The following is a 21,687-nucleotide window of genomic DNA, read 5'->3' as shown; positions in this document are numbered from 1 at the left end:
GATCCGTTTCCCTTAAGTTTGCCCATTATTCGAGATCAGATTTTCTGTTTTGTAGGGAGTAAATACACCAACCAACAAAGAAAAGCTCAGGACTACGAGAATTTCACACGGAAATTTTCCTGGAAATTCTGGAAGATAGTTCGCTCCATTGTTTGTTTGTTTGTTTGTTTGTTTCTTTACTTTTTCTCCAGGTGAAAATTAAACACAAGACTTTTACAGCGTGTTTCCTGCGGCATTCGTGAGTAACAAGTTGAAAGTGCAATGAAAAGTTGATCGAACCTGATCACGCGGGTAGCTTTCCTGAACAGAGAAGCTGTTTCAATGTTTGGCATAACAGGTCCTTCTTCAGGATCCAAGACATTCAATCTGAAGATTGAAAATATATATAACAATCAAAAAGTTAACCGAGAGCAAGGGCTTAAGAGAGGTACAGTGCAATTTGCCCTCGTCGAAGACTCGTGGATTTAACTGGTTTAAATGACAACAGGAGAAGACATATGAATGTATATGCTTGACACATGGGAATAATAATCCGACTCAGTCACACACCAGTGGCAAAATAATTGAAAGATGAATGAAACATGGTGCTTTAAAGAAAAGTCTTCCCGATGAGCTCAAGCGAATGTTACTTTCGTTTTCTCATTTATTTTCTTTGTTAAATTGGGTGAAATCGGACCGATTAGTGGTACGAGTAGATTAGCCTTAAGTGTTGTCTTCAACTGAACTGTAAAATGGTCTACAGTCGAAGCTCTCGTAAGCGACCACCTCGGGAATCGGAAAAAGTGGTCGTAACTAGAGCTGGTCGCTTACGAGAATGCACAGCACTCTCGTAAGCGACCAAAAGCTGAAACAATAGAAGCTGGTCACTTAACAGAGCTTTTACATAAAGCTTTCTACCTCGGTCACAGGGTAACACTCTTGATCCAGCCGTAATCATGTTGAATTTTAGTTTCAAGATCTTTATCTACGAACATTATTAGGCAGTGTCATATTACTGTAAATGTGATCACGAAGTGTATACTTTTATTAAAGAGTTGCCGTAATACGTATCAGAATCTTTGAGTGGTCGCTTACGAGAGCTTAAAAAAAAGGAAAAGACTATTTGGTAATTCCCAAAAGTGGTCGCGGTCGCTTACGAGAGCATTTGATTACAGAGTTTAAGTGTCAATTCAAACGGGGTTTCACAATACTGGTCGTAACTAGAACTGGTCGCTTACGACTGTGGTCGCAAGGAGAGCTACGACTGTATTTAGAAATGCCTGTGATATTACCTTGATCCTCTTGGGACTGTAACCTGAAACACCAAAGAAACAAGAGTAAGAAGGAATACAACACGGCCACAAACTCATCCCTTATCCTTGCATTTTTTTTTCGTTATTCTTAATCACCTAAACTCCAAAATGATATTGGACAATTCTTCCACGAGAAGACGTTATATGATATGATAGCTCGCCATCAAGTGCCTAGCGCCGAATAGGCTACCATCATCCTTTATTTACAAGCAACAGCGAAATAATTGTTCTATTTAAAGCAACCACGAAACATTGCAAGATCCACCTGATTCAATTTGGCGAGAAAGACCAGGTGGCGATTTAATTACCGCTATTTCTTCGGCATGGTATAATGCCTCATATTCCATAGCCACTGAGCCAATCAAAAGCCTGGAAAAGCATTATCCAGTGATCAATCCACTTCATATCTTAAAATCCCCCCCCCCCCCCCCCAACCACCACCCCCAAATAAAAAGGGCCTGTGAACTTTCTGTCCTGTTTGACCGTCAACTGTCACTTGCATTCGCCTACTCTCGCGCACTCCCATCAAGTGTAAACTCTTGCATACTCTCGTCCTCGTTTGATACCAGTTTTAAACAGGAACATTTTATACGCAACGTAAGTTGGTACCGGTCCAGTATACGCTACGTTACTACTTACGAGAACATGGCTTCGCGTGCATTGCCGCTTAATTACTACAAAGAAAATTGTTCTGTGCAATTCTAGTTCGCACTCTGGTGTGCGTATCGAGTGTCTGACACTAAAACTATGAAACACTTACCATTTTTCTTTTCCGGCTTGCTGAACGATCATCTGCTTTCCCACCTAAAAAAACATGGAAAAAAAAAAAGTTTAATGGTAGTTATAAAGCACTCCGGGGAAAATATTACGTGAGAATACTGGATCACAGCAATTTGTTTGGAGTCAACCACCGCCTTTCAGACAACATTTTTGTGTCTGGGTGAGCCTGTTCAGTTACAGACGCAAGTTGACTTTGAGACCAAAACCCCCGAAACAAAAACAAAAAAAAAAAAAACAAAGCAAAAAAACAACAGAAATAACAAATAAGCAAAGAATTCTCGCAAAAGAAATTTCAATCTACCGTATCGAAAGAGACGCGACTGGTACCAATAATTCTTAGCGTACGAAAACCCTAAAAACGATCATGAAAACGCACAGAAACGTTCTAAAAACTTAGCATACACAATGTTGTTAGTACAGGGACGAATTTAACACAAAAATATGGCTTTCTATGTACCTATTGGCTGTGTTAGGTTCGCAAGGCATTGTGGTAAAATGTACAGCCACCATCTTTTTCAGTCGGTGCAATTTCTATTATATTCAAGTAGCTAGTGACTCTTCACTATGCGTCATGCTTAACGTAAATGTTTGTGTACGGTATTGAAAAGTTGGAAAGAACCTTGAAGTTCAAAATGGGTGTACGGCCGGTCAGAAACATCACCTAACATCTTAACTGACATGTGGGGGGAGGGGGGGGGGTATTTCCTTACTTGCACGATACTCCCTGCCAGACATTCTAAAAGCATGAACAGCTTTGAAGAAAGCCCTCAAAATCGACCATCTGTACATAGCTAAAGGATCAGCTCCTAAAAAACAAGAAAAACATTGAGATGTAAAAATGTACGTAATCACCTGGCCCTGCTGTTCAAAGAACTGATAACGTTATCCAGTGTATAAAATGTATTGGTTGGAGTACATTTTATCGACTGGATAGCGGTTTACACACTGGATAAAGTTACGCGCTCTTTGAACAGCTGGGGCCTGGAAGATAAAGAATGTTACCTCGTGCTTCTCTAGGTAAATGTCCGTTAGCAATTGTAGTGTAAACTATTTCTAGTAATATAGGGTCACTGCTTAATAGAGGGCTGTGGAATGCACAAGTTTGACGGCCAACATCTAGGTCGACTAGCACCCATCCAGGGGGGGGGGGGGGGGGGAGTAGCAATTCTCCTACTCCTAGTTGCTTCATGCTACAGACACCGGGTTAACTTCCGGCCATGTGGGCCACTCAGCCTAATAGTGCGTCCTTACCTACCTTTACCATCCCATGGCAATGCCCGAGCCCCTCTACGATTCCACCAAAATTTATTTTATAAAGTTCTTACTTATTGGCCCCTACATTACTCAGTCGTCAAACATTACATACAGGCTTTGATGAGCCAACTGTTAAACCATCGCCCTCTACGGGGCACGTGAAAGGATAAACGTTACTGAAAGAAACGTTACTGAAACATGCCTACCAAGTAAGTCTCTCACAAATCTTGAATTGCTGTTCTTCAGAACGCTTAAAATGTCTGGTCTCATGAGATCTCTGTTTTTGTCCAAAAACCCCTGCAAGAAAACAGTGCAAATTCCCATCATTAGTTCTTGGTAATCAGCAGTCACAGTAACAAAACACTGCTAAGAAATGCCAACATTTTAAAGAGTGAATACTTGACAAGGGTTGGAAGAATGAATTGAAGAAAAGTTCATAGTAACTCTGAACACAATGTACGCAGGTTTCGAATGATGCTTAACACAATTTTAAGGCTCAAATAAGCAGACGCAACTTATGAACCGAGTAATGTTCCAATGCCCTATGAGGCCCTAGTCAATCTCAGCAGGTCAACTGTGAGTTCAATATTCACCCACAGATAAGTTTCAGAGGTAAATCCAGAAATGATGGAAGATAACGGGTCTGGAGTGACTCGCCCTCCAAGCGTTCCTGTCTTCGCCAAAGATTAAGAGGCCTGGGACCCTCAACCAAGCCCTAAATACAGCACTTTATATATGGAAATTGTACGTGTGGAGACGGAATAAAACGCTTGGAATAAACTTAGATGATAATCAGTTCATGAAAATTTAGACTTCTACCATAAAATCTAAATGGTCAAAACTTTTGACCATTGATTTGGTTAACCCTTCACCTCAAATGACAACAAATGGGGAGCACGCTTTTGCTGTGGTGGTGCCAAGACCGTGCAACCCTCTCCCATTAGAGTTGAGATTATTAAGTAACTCTATTTTTAAGATATCTTTATATGTTGTACACCTATTTAACCCTTTAACCCCTAAGGCAAAACGACATTTTCTCCAGATCCAAGTCTACAAACTCAATGTCTATGTATGATATACCATTTTAAAGCTACTCATGAGTGTATTTCATAACTGATATAATTATGAATGAGAAAAGTTATGGCTTTGAGATAAATGGCCTTAAAACTTAAAAATTTAAAACTTCAAAAACGTCCCAATCCTCGTGTATATTAGGTATACCCCTAAACTATAGCTTATTTTGCAGGTCTCAACATCTTCATTAATGTGAGAGATGTCTTAAGACCCACAACTTGTAGGGGAAAAAAGTTGAATAATTTTGGGGGTGGTCAACCATATCACATATGGGAGGGGGTTAAGTTTTTATCCTTTTAATGAGTAGATCTTCACAAGACCATCTTGGTGTGAAAAATTCATAGAAATCTGTCAAATATTGACAGAGTTGTGACCTTATGTGCCAAATGGCAGTCTTAGGGATTAAAGGGTTAACACATTTTTTCAATTCCCCAGGTCATTAGATAGTCTTTTAACTTTCTGTTTTGATCCTTTGTAAGTAATCAAATGGCTCAGTCGAAGACTATGCTAAGTGGAAATTTGGCTGATTAATTAATAGCTGTCATTTGGCAAACGGACTCATTATCAGTTAGTTGTCTTACATTCCCGAGTGACATCCGACGTGAACACCGATGAATCGGCAATGAGTCTAAACAATAGCATGAATACATGAATACTTAACGACCCACAAAACGTGGGTACACACTTAAATCAATGTGAAGTTGTCATGAGGTAGGAAACGGAAAAAATTACCCGATGACTTTTTCCTAACTTCAGATAATTAACCTAGTGGAAGCACCACCACAAACATTCATGCGCTAATGCTTGAAATGTTCTTAATATATGCAATTACAGTTCTAACAAGATAATCAATCTGTATGCCAAGATAGAACTTGAAAACTACATCAATCTCATTTCTTTTCCAGGCTTAGAATATACTATCACACATGCCACTTACTGACATTCAAATCCTAGCAGCATGCAGGATGTTTGTCCCATGAACCTAGTTTAATGGCTTTACTTCCACGAGTCTCCTGTAGCTCAGTGGCAGAGCATCCGAACTAGAAATCAGAAGGTCTTAGGTTTGACTCCTGATAGGGGCACTCAGATTTCCTTTTTCCTTAGTATGCCTGTGTCACTTACTGAATAACACATCATTCTCAAACTAAAACTTATTTGGAGAAATTTGAATTTCACATCCACATTTCCACATAGTGTAGACTTTGATGAAGCCCTTCAATAAATTACCATGGAAAATTGGAGGATTAAGCACTGTATAGATATTTTATTATCAAACTAACCTGAATATTGTACTTGACACTTCCAGCATAATGCTTGATGACGAAAGCCTGCTCGATGAGCGACTGTTCATAATACTTGTGGCCTGACTGGTTCTTGTTCAGTTTGTCCAGCAGAGAGGTTTCAGTGGCACCAGGAAAACTGAAAACAGAAAACAAGGAAATGGTTATTGATAACTTTAACTGGGGAAATTTAAGCCAGCTGCATAAATTGACCACAAAAAATCTTTAGAGGATTTCAAAACATTCAGTAACCTAGACTACAGTGGGTATAACCAAGATTAAAATTAATGATAAGAATTCTATACAATTTTGGTATGCCACAAAGAAGCTACAAAGCTCCACTGTTTCATCCATTCCTTTACTCCGTTGAGACCTCCCATAAAAGCAAGAGGGGGGGGGGGGGGGGGGGCTTATTTCAAAGTACAAGTTTTAAAACAAGGGTAATAATGGGTTAAGTATCACAGATTTGATGCCATTTTTACCTTAGCACAATAACACTGCTCCACACCAGTTGAAGACCATATTAAATATATTAAATATCTTTTGCCTTACAAACAGGGGGGCTTAAAATATAGAGAGGAAGGGGGTTAATACAGCTTTAATTTTATAGTACAATATGTTCTGTTAAGGTGTGCTGCTGGAGACTAACCTGCTCTCCTCATCAATCAGGTTTAACAGGCCTGTTGGCCGGCCACAGATCAATTCCAAACAGGCCGCATTGTCTACAAAGTCCACATTCCTCCACTCGATTCCTTCAGAAACATATTCATCCTGGAAAATCACATAAGGAAGTTATAACTAACGTGGGCACATGACTGTGTAGTGTATTAAACAACTCCTGCTTTAATTCATAGAATTTTCTCAGGTGCCAAGAGAAAATCTGACTTGTTGTAAAACAAGACTGTCACCTATATTTGTTCTGAAACAGTGCTGGGGTGTTGTCACTAAATATGAACACAGCACTATATGCTTGTTTGTTGGTACCCCAGTTTTCTTAGGTTTGTTAGGGTTGAAAGCAAAACTGCATTTGTTGTATGTGGCGATTTGGCCTTGAAATACCAAATTGCTCAGAATCACCTAAAATTTAACATGTAGCCTTCAATTTAACAGATAAACATGCACCTGTATTTTGATTTGTTTGATTCTACTTCTAACATTGACAGGGTATCTCTAAACACATTTCCAGTGAGATATCTTGCTGGATATCTCAGTAGAATACCTTTTATATCACACTAAACGAATATCCAGAGAGATATCTTTGATGATATCTTGATATTAAGTCCTGAGTTATCACGATATCAAACAGTGTCAAGTGATATCATGATATCTACTTTTGAACATGATGGCCCATCATATTTCCAGGGTCTTTTATCTACCACACAAGAAGAAAGAAACTGGGAAAAGCCTGGGTTACCATAGACCGTTCACAGTCCCCCTATTTTTCCGTGGGATTCTCGAGAATGGTATGCTTCGATGGAGTTGCCGCCATCTTGGTTTGTAAAAGCGAGCGCAATCTGGGGAGAGTGTCTAAACTACCAAAGGGGAGCCAGAGCGGGGGTTAGTTGAGTGGGGGAGGGGGAGCAAAAATTCCTGCTGCCTCCCCACTCCCGCTCCCCTCAGTAGTTTAGACACTCACACCAGATCACACTTGCGCAAGATGGGGGCAGCTCCATTAAATCCTACCAGTCTCAAGAATCCGATGGAAAAATAGGGGCACTGTGAACAGTCCATGGTTACCATGGCTCAAGTTCACAACCCATTTATCTTAGAACTGATCCACCAACCAAGAAATCACCACACCCCCTAAGAATACACATGTATGTGATATTTAAGGAGCTTAAGCAGTGATGAAGGCAATGCCAATGAAAACATCACCTGAAAATGTAACTTTGCTTCACTATTTCAACTTGTTCATCTTCTTCAGAAACAGTGAACTATCCAGGAGCCAAATTGGTAGGAGTGGCATTCAAGTTAAGAAGGAAAATGAAAAACTCATGGTTGTGTGTTCACGTTCTCATCAAAACCTTGAATTTGGTCATTTCACGTTGTGGATTTAAAGAGGACGGCAAAATTTAAAAGGCACATACAGAGCAATAATTGTTTTTTCCTCATTAAACCTATTGTTTTGTGCTGCTGTCAACCCTATTACCTCCTGAGTGCAAAAAAACAGTTTACAGCAAACTCACCTGCTCCAGTTTGAAGACATGTTTGTTAAAGTAGAACTGCAGCTTCTCATTGGCAAAGTTGATGCAGAATTGCTCAAAACTATTGTGCCTGTAATCCTCAAATCCAAAAATATCCAGAACTCCTATAGAGCATCCCTAAAATCAATATGCAAGAACAAGTTTTCATAAGATTTTTCTTGGCAAAGATACTGAGGTGGCAAGAAGCAGGAGACACAAGAAAACATTTTGCAACACTTTATGATCTGAAGGCATGAAAAGTCACCAAGGGGTACAGGAAACAACACTTTCAGACTCCCTGTCCCTGCCCTGCCCTGCCCAGTTACCACAGGGGAAAATAGCAGGGCAGAGCACCATGTTGTTTTGACTACCTGCCCAGTCAGTTGTGACATGGCTACGAGTAGTTACTGGCTCCCTAGGGTTACCAAACAATTGCGTACTTACTAAGTGACTGTTTTCTTCCATCTTGGATTTAATCCATTTATTTATCAAAACATGTTTAATAAAATTAATTGAGCAGGTGGGTGGAAAACAGGCTTAAGTGCCCATAAATTTTGACCTTAGTGTCCAAATTTCTCCAAAGAAATGCTCTACTTTGGCCTACAGACTTGTTATCATTATTTCTAGAACTTTTGTTTAGCTTTAAACAGAGAAAAACTGGTTCACTTCTTAGGTTAAAGTCAAAAGCAAATTCAAGACCTTAAATCAGGTTGTAAATATGGAACTACAGCTGTACATGTACATTTCTGACACAATTGCCAGTCTGAATGCATGCCAAAATATAGCATAATTGGAGAAATTTGTATTCCAAGGCCAAATCATCACTTGTGCCAATTTTCCATCAGGCCCCTCAATAATTATTATAAAGTGGGATCCTGTCTCATCTTGTCATTGGTCACTGAACATTTTTACACAGTTGTTTTTAGAGAAATGTTTGCACAAATTGTCTGGAAAATCCTTGGAAATCTTTGACAACAATTTTGATAGATCCTCTCAAAACACTAGATGCATGTCTTAAAAACCACCTAGTAACCACAACAGATTCAAGTACCTCTTTTACATTAGACTGCTTGACAGCCAGTGCATGGTTAACTTGTAAAACAATCCAGTCAAACAGTGTTCCATACAGGGCTTTGGCCATTGCATCTCTGGTGGCTAAGGCCTGTTAAATGAAAGAAAAAATAGTTCTCATTAAAAAAAACTACACCACCCAGGCCCTGCACTGGTGACTGAAGGCTGCAAAAATTATCAATCAGAAAGACTGCCATCAAATATCTTTCTGTAATATTTTATCAAACATGTAGATCAACAGAATAAAGAGGATGGTACACTGATCTTATCACAACTTCTCCCTACTGCTACTCTTGGAAATATACAAAGACCAGTGAGGAGAATTTCTATGTGGATGTCAGGGTAAGTACTCTATCACCCTTTTAACATGTATGGGAAAATAGTTGGTGGAGTAGTGAGAGTACCCACATCAGACACCCTAGATGGGATGAGCTCCCAACCTTGTTATCTCGCCTTGTTCTGAGGGATGGCCGGGTAACCCTCTGTTCATGAAAACCAAATGAATATTTCCAAACTCAGAGCAATTAATATTTTGGTTATAATTTGTTTTAAAAGGAGCTGCACAAAACCAGTTAAAGGTGAGGCAAATTTCCTTTCTAAGGATCATGAATTCATCATTTTAATGTAAATAAAACCCCAACTCATTTCTGTTGCCTGAAAAAGAGCAAATGGATGTACCTCTTCATATTTGTAGGGTACAATAAACTGTTCATTCCTTGTTTTGGTTTTCTTGGTTGTCAAAACTTCAACAACATTTCGTCTAGTAACCTGTGTAAAAAGTAAAAGACAACTTACTGTTAGATAATTTTAAAATTTAACCAAGTTATCAGGGAACGAGCCTACAGTCTACTTGTTCCACTGATCAGCAGTTGTAAGTTAAAGGGTTCAGCACCAAGTGGTCCACAGGCAAAACGGTGTGTCCTGACATCACATGCAGTAGTCTTTTCTTTCAATTAAGGATGGTGCCTACTAATACCAAAGTATTTTTGCGCGGTTTATAACTATGCGGGAAAAGCAGATCTTAGCAAGGGCCATGGAAATCAAAAAAGAAAATTGGGGGGGAACCACGCATTTTTTAGAGATAATTAAGCCATGAGTATTCTAAAAAGCAGTAAAATAAAAAGCAATGTATGGCATTTTGTTCCAAACTGAAGCTTTATTATCTCTGAAAAATGCATGGTTACCCCCAACTTTCTTTTTGGATACCAAGAGCACTTTCTAAGTTCTGCTTTCCCTAGATAGTTTTAAACTGCGCAAAAATATCCCTGTATTAGTAGGCACCACCCATAGGAAACCCGAGTATCTCGAGATGCGCAGAACGTCTGCGCAATAACAAAAGTAGACACCATCCTTAACCAGCCCTTCTCTCTCCCTCCTACTTTCCTTACAAATTCTGTGTTACAATGCACCCCTTGGGTTAGTGTGAGCAGTGCCTGGGTAAGGTGCCTTTCAAAGGGCCTGGACATGTCTGCTGCCTGAATGATCACCCATACTGGATATCCCAACCACCTATCCGCCATTACAAAATTTAAGACAGTTGGTTAAAGCACAAATATCATTGACCACATGGATAAAAAGCACTCTTGAAAATATGCCTTTTCTGAGTTGCTTTGAACCTCGTTATGAAAGCAAGGCTTCATGCAAAGCTTTTTATACGAAAATTAGGTTTGTTTGTACAGTCAACTCCCTTTATTGTGGACACTCTGGGGACGGTGAGTTAGTGTCCTTTATAGCAAGAGACTGTAATAGCAGGTATTTATTTCAGTCCAAGTCTGTAGTTTATTTTTGCCAGGGTTTAGCTGTTATACATATTATCGGGGTGTCCAAAAGGCGAGAATTGATTGTATATGAATGAAAACAAATTTTCATAATAAAAACTATGCATGAAGTCTCACAATCATAACAAAGTTCAAAGCAAGAGAGATCCCTTAGACGTACCGAGAGAAGATCAGAGACTATATCCAATTCTTCACTGTCTTTGATGGTAGCTTCTTCATGGCCGTGTCTCTGAAAATGAAAAAATTAGAACTTTGAACGTTAAGACACATGTAACACTATACTACAGCTACAGAATGCAAATCAAGGAAGCTAGTAACAACAGCCATACCCGTAATATCTTTAAGTTTCCAATGTGAAGAACAGCAGATAAAATGCAAAAAATTCTGTTTTTGAAAACAAAAAGAAGATCAAAATTAATTCAACAAAAGTCAGACGACATTGCTACTAAGAGACAAACCTTAAAAAATTTATTTACAGAATTTAATGGCCTGGTCACAACCAGTAATTAATTATCTATTTAGTGTTAGAGGTAGTGTTGTAATCCTGGTAGCAATGGTTTAGTAGTGTAATGTAAGTGGTTTTAATACTGTGATGTAAGTAATGTCAGTGATAAAATTGTTAAAACAAAGTTGTAAAAACATGATGAAGAAACCAAATTTAGATGAATTCTTCTCCAAGCTATTTGAACAGTATCTTATTGAAAATTACAAGTGGCAAATCATATTAAATATGTGTGGAGTATGAGGCAGCTGACAGGATTTTATTTTAATTTACGCCTTTTAATTTTTTGTTCTATAGATAGATTATAAACTCTAGAGACATAATGTTCATATTATTCACTTTTGTGTAAACTTAGCCTTATCAATGTAAAATATGATTTGCATTTCTTTTTCTTTTTTTGTGTGTGTTAAATGTTATAAATTAAAGGGCTCAAAACATAATAATATTAACGACCAAAACAGAAATACTAATTAAAATTAAATAATACTTATTCGTATATCACTGTCTTATTTCCATGTAGATATTCAAAAGTGCAATATAATGAATAACAAACTAAAAATACGATTCATCCCAACTGTTAACAATACTGTAATAATAATAATTGTTAACAGCTGTAATACATTTTTTTATATATTTCATAGGGACTTTAAAGAATTACCCTTTAAGTGTTGATGAAATTAAGAATGTCTGTTCATTAAAATATGAATCAACAAATTTAGCATGTGTTTATATACAATTGTGAAAAGAATAATGAGATACTGACTTAAAAAGCTAAGTCAGTATCTCATTAGTCTTTTCACAATAAAATTATTGTATATAAGCACATGCTAATTTTTACTTCTCATTTTGAACTTGAAAATGACCGTCGGACAGTCAAAACGTCATTCTCTTTTAGCGTTAACTTTTATAGTTAAATCTGTTCATTAAATTGTAAAATATTCCGCAGTTCTTTGCTGCTCCTGGTGCTTACATACAGTTTGGGAATTTTCCCAAGAAGATCATTTAAATTAAACATACCTCTTCTGTACATCTGCAGTAAATCCCACCATCTCCATGGATTTCTGTAGTCTTAGAAATTCATAAGCCTCGTCGATCCCTTCAAGGGAGTAACATCCATTCTGCAGAGAAATGAAAAGAGGTTTACGGGCAATGTACTGTAAGTTTGTGTAATTGAAACTTCTTTGCAATAATTATCATTCATTTAACTTGTCAAATGCAGCAATACAATTCACCGTTGTGTGCTCATGATCTCCATAAAACATCGGATTTGGTCAAAAAATTATTCACGTTGCTCTTTTGCAGAAGATGGCAAAGAAATTTACCAAAATTCATAATGTAAAGACTCATTGTTTACATAGTACAGGCCATACATGTAGTATACTCCCAATTACAATCACCTCAGTTGTGATACCCTACCGTAGATTGAGGGGAGACAGCCTGACACCAAAAAATATTCTTACGAGATAAATGCTACAAGTACATGTATGTCTATCCTGCATTGTATCCTGGAACAAACCTTGGAAACATTGTGACAAAATATTACCTAAAAATAATTTTGAAGTAATATTTGTCTTGACGTTTCCAAGGCTTTTTTTCAGAATAGAATGGAATGGAGTGGACCACAAGGCTCACTAAATATTGATCATAACTAAGGACTGTCCTCAAAGTATCAGACAACTATACTGATGTCCTGATGAAATACTGTTCTACTGGAGAAAACACATGTCTTGAAGTCCCTTCAAAACCAACCCAGCAACCTGTTGTGTATGCATGCCATAGACAACAACTGACACAGACTAGCATCATTAGTGTAGGGTAAAATTGGACTTACAGAAATTTACATTTACCCAGCAAAGCTTACCTGATTAAGATAAAAATACTCCTCTGGTTTTGTGAGGTGGAGTTCCTCTTTGTCCTCAGGACTTGCTCCAGCAAGCAAATAGTAAAACACATGGTAATTCCTGCAAACGTACATCAAGAGTAATTTCTGTGATAAGCTCTTTACAAAACAAAGCCATGGCACATTGGTAAGCTACCTTTCCAAATTTGAATAGTGAATGGCATGCAAGTTTTTCGACTAATAAATAAGTTAAATTCATTACATTTCAAATACAACAGTTCAGTTACATCAACTGCAGATTGGAGTGTTTTCCACAAAGTCATTCTATATCCAGATTAAATGTGATTTTGAAAGATTTGGATTTTGTGGAAGAAAACCAGAAAGCATAAGGGAGAACTCTTGTAGCAGGCAAAAAGCCAGTCCACCCACATGACTCCCACTAGTTACAAAACTCAAAAATAGTAATGAGTCTTTAATAATAAATTTATAAGTCAAAACACGCATCCTGCATTATGTTGTACAATAAATAAATATGTTACAATAAAATAAGGCTCCAGGATTAAAACCTGGTTTCCCAAAAATATTCATCTGCATAGCCTGAATTATAACACTGCCAACAAACAAATTAACAAATTTAAATATTCTCTTAGCATATAATTAGCACTTAAATTAAACAAATTTATAACACAATCCTTCTTTTACCTTTCTGATGGCGCTTGTGAGACAATTCTAGACTTCTCCAAAAGATATTTCCTAAGTGCAGCTCTGATGAAAAACAAAAAGATTGCCTTGTAAAATAATCATGGGAAGTTCCAATGCAAAGTTATAAAAAAAATTGGAGGTTTGGCATTGACCTACATCAATTTTACAATATCAATGATTACTAAAGATAGGTTCCAATCAGTTTTTGGCAATCATTAAGCCAACACAATTTAAAAAGTACTATTGAGTATTATGAGGTCATGTGCCTTGACAATTAATGTTGTATAAATGTTGACTCAGCGAAATTTCTCTTAAAAACTATTTACCAGCCAAAATGAGATTTTAAAACCTCTAAAACAACAAGGTTGTGCCATCTTTATATCAGATGAACTACACGACGAGACGCATAACCAGACATCCTAAAGATGTTTGCCCAACTCTATCCCGGGCATATTATGCATCTCTTGTATAAAAATGGTGATTCTGTACAATGAATACATACCCACAGACGGCTCCGTCTTCTCTAAACTTGATCTGTGTAAATTTCCCAAACCTGCTGGAATTATTGTTGTATGCTGTACTTGCATTTCCAAATGCCTAATGAAAACAATTTAATAATTAATCATATTGCGATTATCAACTCAGTATTTTCGCATTTGCTTGGTTTTGCTTTTCTATGCTTCTATACTTATAAGAGTATAAGAGTATGCTTATAAGAGATAGACTAAAGTAAATAACAGCCATTAAATCGTCTTCCTGTCTTTCTTGAAACATGAAATCAGCAAGATCTTACTGATCTTGGTTGTTAATTCCACTTGTGCTTGTTGGATATAAGATCATTATAGCCAACTTGGTGCTACATGCCTCATTGGCTATCTATCATCTCCAACAAGTGCTCGTGGAATAATCATTAAATATCAATGCCTAACCCTCATATACAAATTTTTGTGACAAAATTTTCCCATTTTCAGGATTCTTTCAAACAAAAAAATCTAATAGCAACAACAATAATAAAAATCACATTACAAATAAAAATAACAATGTAATAATAATAACAATAATACTATAAAATAATTATAAAGTGGGCACCAGTATCCTTTACTGTTTAAAGGCACTTAAAAAGAAATATAGGCTACTGGCCAAGCATGAGGTCAAGATGGCTAGATATTGACCAAGCTTTTTTTTTTTTTTTCATTTTGAGAAGAAGTCCCACATTTCAGGAATGTGCCTTTGTGGAACTACATGTATTATTATACAACACCGAGCAAGCGGTAGCCTAGTTTAAAAAAGCTTGGAATGAAGACATTTCTTTTTAAGAGCACTTACATATTTTGTAGTCTGTAAAATGCATAGGTAAGTAACTTATCTGTAACAAGTTTTAATTTAATTTTCACTTGAATTTACTTGTTAGATTTTATATCTATATATAGTATTAGCACTCTATGAATCACTATTAAAATTATTGTTATTACATCATAATATTGTTACATTTTTATTATTATTGTAAGTTTAATTATTAGTATCATTTGAAGAAGTGACTTAGAAATACATTTACTATAAAAAAATGTGAAAAAAAATATTTATTTACTTAAAATCTTTTTAAGATTTAAAAGTAGCTTAAAAAATTACAACATTTCAACGCTAGCTTAACGTTATTATCAAGTCAATAATGGGGATTTGTTGAAATCTATAAATACTAAAAGAAACAATAGTTAACCAAAAAGATGTAACATAAGAAAAAGTCACAAGTTATCCAGACGAATTCCATACGTGCTAACCTTTGTGTTTCACTCGTGACTTTTTTTCATTACATCTTTTACATCTGTTACATCTTTCTTGATTTTTCTTTTTAGTATTTATAGATTTCAGCATATCCCCAATTTTTTACTTGATGACATCAAGCTAGCGTTGAAACGTCACCGTTTTTAGCCATAATTTTTGAGTAATGTTTTTTTTCACAATTATTATATTATTATCATTATTATTATTATTATTATAATTATTATCATTATCATTATCATTATCATTATCATTATCATTATCATTATTATTATCAAAAAACTAAGATGCTATAAAAATAGTTTTTGCTTAGATTAAACCTCATATTCTGCATATGGCCGTTAAATTTAATTCCAAAATATAGCCCCTTTTTTGGCATCCAACCATGATATTTCAGTTTCCTTCCCTTACAAATTGTACTGCTTGACTGCCCTCCTTCTTTGTTTTATTCAAAGAGTACACCAAGTGCCTCTTCCAGGGAATTCTTCTCAACAAATCAATGGCCAGAAATAGGAAAAAATGCCTGGCCATGCTTTGAGAATAAATTGTAAGCCACATACAAAAATGGCACAACTGACTGAGCAAGAAAGAAAAATACTCTAAAATTTGACATGTATAGAAGCTGAACATATTTGCTGACAATCCTTCTACGGTTTTAATTATTTGAATAGCAGAAAAGGTGGAAAAAACAACCACCTTGAAGGACTTAATTAAAGCAAGAGTTACTGTCTACAGTTACAGTCGACTTTAGAAATTGCATTCAAAATTAGTTTAATTCTCAAAATTCCTTACATTTATCGTCATGCTGGAAAAAAAAATAACTTTTTAATTACAATAAAAGACAAATTTGATGTACATGTACATAAAAGTATTGCACCACTCTTTTTTTTTTCAAAGCAAAAGGTTCCAATATTATTCAAAAGAAAGCTGGAATATTAAACGAAGGCCTGATATATAAAATTAACATTTTGACAAAATTAAATTGAGTTTTGAGTGAGCACACATCATTATCACTGCTCATATATCACTGCAGGTAATAAAATATTCATTTTCTGCCACAAAACACGCACCGGCAAACGTACTTGCAATCACGCACGATTATACACACTCAGTGAAAAAAGAAACAAATTTAAAGTCAGTGATTCTGACTGAGATAAATATCAAAACAAAATCATGATTGTAAACATTCACATGAAGACATACTAACCTCCAAAACCGGTCCCACACCGAGAATAGTCTTTTCTACCGATGAATTCGAAGCTTGTGTTTTTAATCCCAAAGCCGTGAGATGATGAACTAATAGCTTTGTGCTTTCGGTTTTTCCAGATCCACTTTCGCCGCTTATCACTACACACTGACTATTCTTCTCTCGCAACATGCGATGGAAGGCTACGTCGGCGATAGCGAAAATATGAGGGGGTAGAGATCCCAAGTTCCGGTTGGTGTAAGCGTTGATAAACTTCGGATTATACATTGGAAAAAAGCGAAACGGGTTCACAGAAATGAGTATTTCCCCCACATAAGTATATATTCTTCCTTGAGAAAACCTCCTTTCAAGATGTTCGAGCAACGTTTGCTCCGACAACGTCGGTAGACGACAGAGGTCGTCATCAGGAAGCTTGGATTCCAGATCGAAGTCTAACTCCTGACAATTCCTTACGCTTTCGTGGCAATCCATCCAGTTGTGTCTCAGTAATTCCGGCTTTTCTTGATCGTCCTCGTGTACTTTTTCTCGAATGAAGAGACGATATTTTGTCCGAATCTTCGGCGGCAACTTTCTCCAACCCCGTTGAACTTCGACAGGGTGCTCCGAGAAATTCAGAACTCGTTCGCTGTCGTTGTCCAAAATACTATCGCGATAGCAGACCTCCACCAATTCAAAATTGTCTGGCCTGCCTTGGATGTCAAGATTGCCAAGAGTTAGCCGTAGTACTTGTTTAGTTGTCGCACTCTCTGCTACTGAAACAACAGTAGATTGCACCGCGGCTAACAACTGACCAGCGAATATTCTTATCTTGTGATGGCGAGTTGCTCCCCTCTCAGCCATAAAGCAACGAGAGAAAATGATCCTCTAATCTCGAAAAATAGCGAGAGCTTTGCGGGGACATTTCTCTGGGAAACCACTTCGTCCGTATTACCTCTCGCTTCAAACCATCGCTACGATCCTAACGAGGATCTCTGTGGAGAATTTTAGGCATTGCGCGAAGTTGAACTGGCCCAGTGGGAGAACTAATAAACAAAATAGGAAAGTGAATACATTAGGGACGGGCATTGATTCAGTTTCACTACACAAAAACGTTTTTCCTGGCTCTTAGGTCACAGATACATCAATTTCCGTAACATTTACATCGGAATTAATCCACCCTTTCTACCTATATACTCTTTGCATTACATGTACTCCAAAAATACCGCCACGAAATCACGTCGACCATCATCCTCCAGCTAGCTCTTACACACCACATACAATACGACCCCTGTCGATTCATTATCAAAAGCCTCGTCGATTATAGAAAGAAGTGTAAAGAAACAAAGGAAGATTACGGCATTAAAAGCAACACAAAACTTTTCTATTTTATTTGATCAGTTGCGGAAGATAACATCATCGCCGGGTCGGTTCCCTTTGCGCCGCAAGTTAAATCCATGCTGCTGCCCAACGCAAACAAAATGCTTTGCTAATATTGACAATTTGTTACTACTCCATTGGTTAAGTATTTGTTCTTCGAGTCTTTTGAGTCCAGTTCTTCTTGCAACTTTACACCTCAATCGTCTACTCGCATCACCGAGTCAAGAAACCTCTCAAGCAAGCAAGAACATACGAATATCCGGTTCAATGATGTCGGGAATTGAGCTTGCAAATTCAACGCTATTAATTGTTCAAACTACATGACCCACAGTCTACTGAAACAATTAAACGCATGGTAAGGAAAAATTATCATTTTCTTGATGAATTCACCAAAGTTTAACCCACATAACACACATTTAAGCTATGAGCTTTGAAGAAATCGATTTACAAACTTGCCTTTACTTATCTCCAAGCAAGGTCAGCAAGCCACCAAGATACAATTCAACAAATCTCCTACTCCTTGAATGAAAACTTGCATCTGAGACCAGTGATATCACCACAGCTTGCAGCACTTTAGGGAAAATCCAAACATAGCCTCAATGAGAAAAGAAATACTCTTGGAATTAGGATTTTAACCCGCGTTGACCTGATATGAAATGAACAACTTTGCACTCACGTCTGGTCACCGCGCCCGCATAGGCAATTCAAAAAACAGCATGCGCATCATTTGGTAACGCAACGGGTGGCACCGCTGTTAATTCATGAAAAAAATATAACACCTCCATTAAAATTTAAAGGACAGTATGAGTTGGCGGAATTCAAATATTTGCCATAATATTTCCTCTTATTTTGTGACCATTTGTTACGTGCCGTGTTCTTGGTATAATTCATTCAATGCATAACTTTTTTTCTCAGACGCAAATGTGGCTAAATAAATCATTGATTGATAGATAGATTGATTGAATTCGATGAAGTTATCGGTTATACCGTGTCACGCACTTCCCAAAAAGGTATTTTCAGCCAAAGTCACTTCCGGTTCCCATGACGTCATCTTCGAAGACAGTTTCTACTCACATCCGGTTTCTATTTCTTCCGCAATCATGTAACGCCTATTTTTTGGTTTTGGTTGACGTCCCATGTAATTGAAACGTAATCGGATAAGAAATTGCGTTTGATCCAACTGCCCAATAAAGTTGTGATCGTCACAGTTGCGCAAACCCCGGCGCAAAGCCAGCGAAGCTCTCCTTGAGGGGCAAGCAAGAATCCCTAGAACAACTCAAAAAGCAATATAGGAATTTGCTTTCAGCACGGTCAAATATTACCCGTCAGTCTCCAGACACCAACCCGGCGTTTAAAGGTTGGGGAAAAAAAAAAGCGTAAAACTGACGTGGCAGATCTATTAAACCGCTGATTCGAACGGCCACAGCGGTTTATCTTTGACATAATCCTGCATAATCCGAAATATAAACGTCATTCATGCACCTGTTCAATTCACGAGTTTGCTCACAGAGCGCTTTGATCTGTATAGCATACAATGCTGTTGTAACAAGATGATAAGTACAAAATTTTTTAATTTTCTGGGCCCACAGTAACTGGCTCACGCTGTTGCGGAATCCCTGCCACTTTTTCTTTGTTACTTTGTTTGATTACCTGAATGTATTTACATTATGTTGGCGAAGCTAATAATTCTCTTGATATAAGCTTAATGTATCCTCTGCATTCACGAGTTGCTCATAAAAGCCTTTAACAACGCGTTGGCCCCGGGGAGCGGGGAAATTAACAAAACGGTCTGGCCATTGAGCCAGCGCGCTTCACCAGCCAGAAGCGGGAACAACAGCGAGGAAAGAGAGCTGCATACGTACAAAAGTTTCCATTAGTGGGTATGTGGCTAAATTAAATAAATCATTGATTTATAGATAGATTGATTGAATTCGATGAAGTTATCTGTGGTGTCACGCACTTCAGTCCCGCTGTGACTCATGTCTTCCCAAAAAGGTATTTTCAGGCAAAGTCACTTCCGGTTACCCATGACGTCATCTTCGGAGACAGTTTCTACCCACATCCGGTTTCGATTTCTTCCGCAATCATATAATGATATAATGATATACTGTATCCTCTGCATTCACGAGTTGCTCATATGAGCCTTTAACAACGCGTTAGCCCCGGGGAGCGGGGAAATTAACAAAATGTCTGGCCATTGAGCCAGCGCGCGTAACCAGCCAGAAGCGGGAACAACAGCGAAGAAAGAGAGGTGCATACATACAAAAGTTTCCATTAGTGGGTATGTGACTTAGTTTAATTTAATAAAATAGATAATTAAATCGAGCTTAATCGACGTTTGAGTTACGGGTACACGCACTAAAAATCACTCAAGATGTCTATTCCGCGTCCTAAGTGGGTCGTTAGCAACGGTTTTGTGTCTTCATCCGAGAAGACTGGATGCACAGGACGAGAAGAAGAAGAAGAAGAAGAAGAAGAAGAAGAAGAGGAAGAAGAAGAAGAAGGAGAAGAAGAAGAAGAAGAAGAAGAAGAAGAAGAAGAAGAAGAAGAAGAAGAAGAAGAAGAAGAAGAAGAAGAAGAAGAAGAAGAAGAAGAAGAAGAAGAAGAACAAGAACAAGAAGAAGAAGAAGAAGAAGAAGAAGAAGAACAAGGAGAAGGAGAAGGAGAAGGAGGAGAAGGAGAAGGAGAAGGAGAAGGAGAAGGAGAAGGAGAAGGAGAAGGAGAAGAAGAAGAAGAAGAAGAACAAGGAGAAGGAGAAGAAGAAGAAGAAGAAGAAGAAGAAGAAGAAGAAGAAGAAGAAGAAGAAGAAAAAGAAGAAGAAGAAGAAGAAGAAGAAGAGGAAGAAGAAGAAGAAGAAGAAGAAGAAGAAGAAGAAGAAGAAGTAGTGAGCTCGTTATATGTGCTGAATCACTTGTGCCGATTTGGTACTAAATCAAAATCTACAATGTGCTGACAATTAAAAAATTTAAATGAAAAATCTTATAATACCACGCTTCACGTAACTTCCGTCACAATGTCTATTTTTACCAACAATTCTAACTGATTTTTTCTTTTATTTGGCTCTGAAGAACGGCCGTATTCATGTCCCGCTATGCAGGGCCAGTTAAACAGCCTAGTTGACCCCGGGGGCGGGGAAAGTGGTGTTTTAACACCGGGCCAATGTTAAATTACAGCCAAACCTCCCGTAAGCGACCACCTAAAATACCACGATTTAGTGGTCGTTTACAGGAGGTGCTCGCTTACGAGAGTCGAACCAGAGGGGGTCTTTTCTGGGAGCAGGTCAGACACCTCTAACGTCGTGTTTGTTTTGTTGCTTGGAAGTTGTTCTGTTCAGACAACTGAAAAATTTTTGTGGGACCAAGACTTCAATTAAATAGGGCAAACACCAACATTTTTTCTCCTTAACAACATGAACAAAGAAAAAAAAAAGAATGAAACACTGCGTGGCGTAAGCCTAGAGATAAGAAAGAGATATGAAAAGCGCCACAAAATATGCCTAAAAGAAACCAAACGTTGCGGATGAAGGACGAAGTCCGAAAGAGTTTGGCTTCTTGTGATAATATTTCTGCACTACTATAAAGTCTTCCGC

The 21,687-nt window shown here is 37.6% G+C and overlaps 1 protein-coding gene across 1 annotated transcript in view; it reads right to left on the bottom strand.

Annotated features, from left to right (window-relative positions):
* Positions 1-18,791, bottom strand: part of LOC146483808 (unconventional myosin-IXb-like) — a 61,161-nt gene extending 42,370 nt beyond the window's left edge. Inside the window, exons 1-18 of the mRNA XM_085105978.1 lie at positions 18,555-18,791; positions 16,743-17,764; positions 14,259-14,353; positions 13,757-13,819; positions 13,076-13,175; positions 12,232-12,332; positions 11,042-11,096; positions 10,873-10,941; positions 9,613-9,702; positions 8,915-9,025; positions 7,867-8,001; positions 6,330-6,451; positions 5,681-5,819; positions 3,533-3,623; positions 2,783-2,878; positions 2,053-2,096; positions 1,272-1,294; positions 280-366 (exon numbers count right to left, since the gene is read on the bottom strand). Coding sequence (XP_084962104.1) covers positions 280-366; positions 1,272-1,294; positions 2,053-2,096; positions 2,783-2,878; positions 3,533-3,623; positions 5,681-5,819; positions 6,330-6,451; positions 7,867-8,001; positions 8,915-9,025; positions 9,613-9,702; positions 10,873-10,941; positions 11,042-11,096; positions 12,232-12,332; positions 13,076-13,175; positions 13,757-13,819; positions 14,259-14,353; positions 16,743-17,582 — 2,261 coding nt within the window. The 5' untranslated portion in view covers positions 17,583-17,764; positions 18,555-18,791. The remainder of the gene's footprint in view (positions 1-279; positions 367-1,271; positions 1,295-2,052; positions 2,097-2,782; positions 2,879-3,532; positions 3,624-5,680; positions 5,820-6,329; positions 6,452-7,866; positions 8,002-8,914; positions 9,026-9,612; positions 9,703-10,872; positions 10,942-11,041; positions 11,097-12,231; positions 12,333-13,075; positions 13,176-13,756; positions 13,820-14,258; positions 14,354-16,742; positions 17,765-18,554) is intronic.
* Between the last annotated feature and the right edge of the window lie 2,896 nt (positions 18,792-21,687).

This window comes from Pavona decussata, unplaced genomic scaffold (genome assembly GCF_977016875.1).
Source record: "Pavona decussata unplaced genomic scaffold, jaPavDecu1.1 SCAFFOLD_38, whole genome shotgun sequence".
NCBI classification, from domain to species: Eukaryota; Metazoa; Cnidaria; class Anthozoa; order Scleractinia; family Agariciidae; genus Pavona; species Pavona decussata.
The sequence above is the reverse complement of the archived record's forward strand: the minus strand, read 5'-3'. Positions and strand labels throughout refer to the sequence as shown.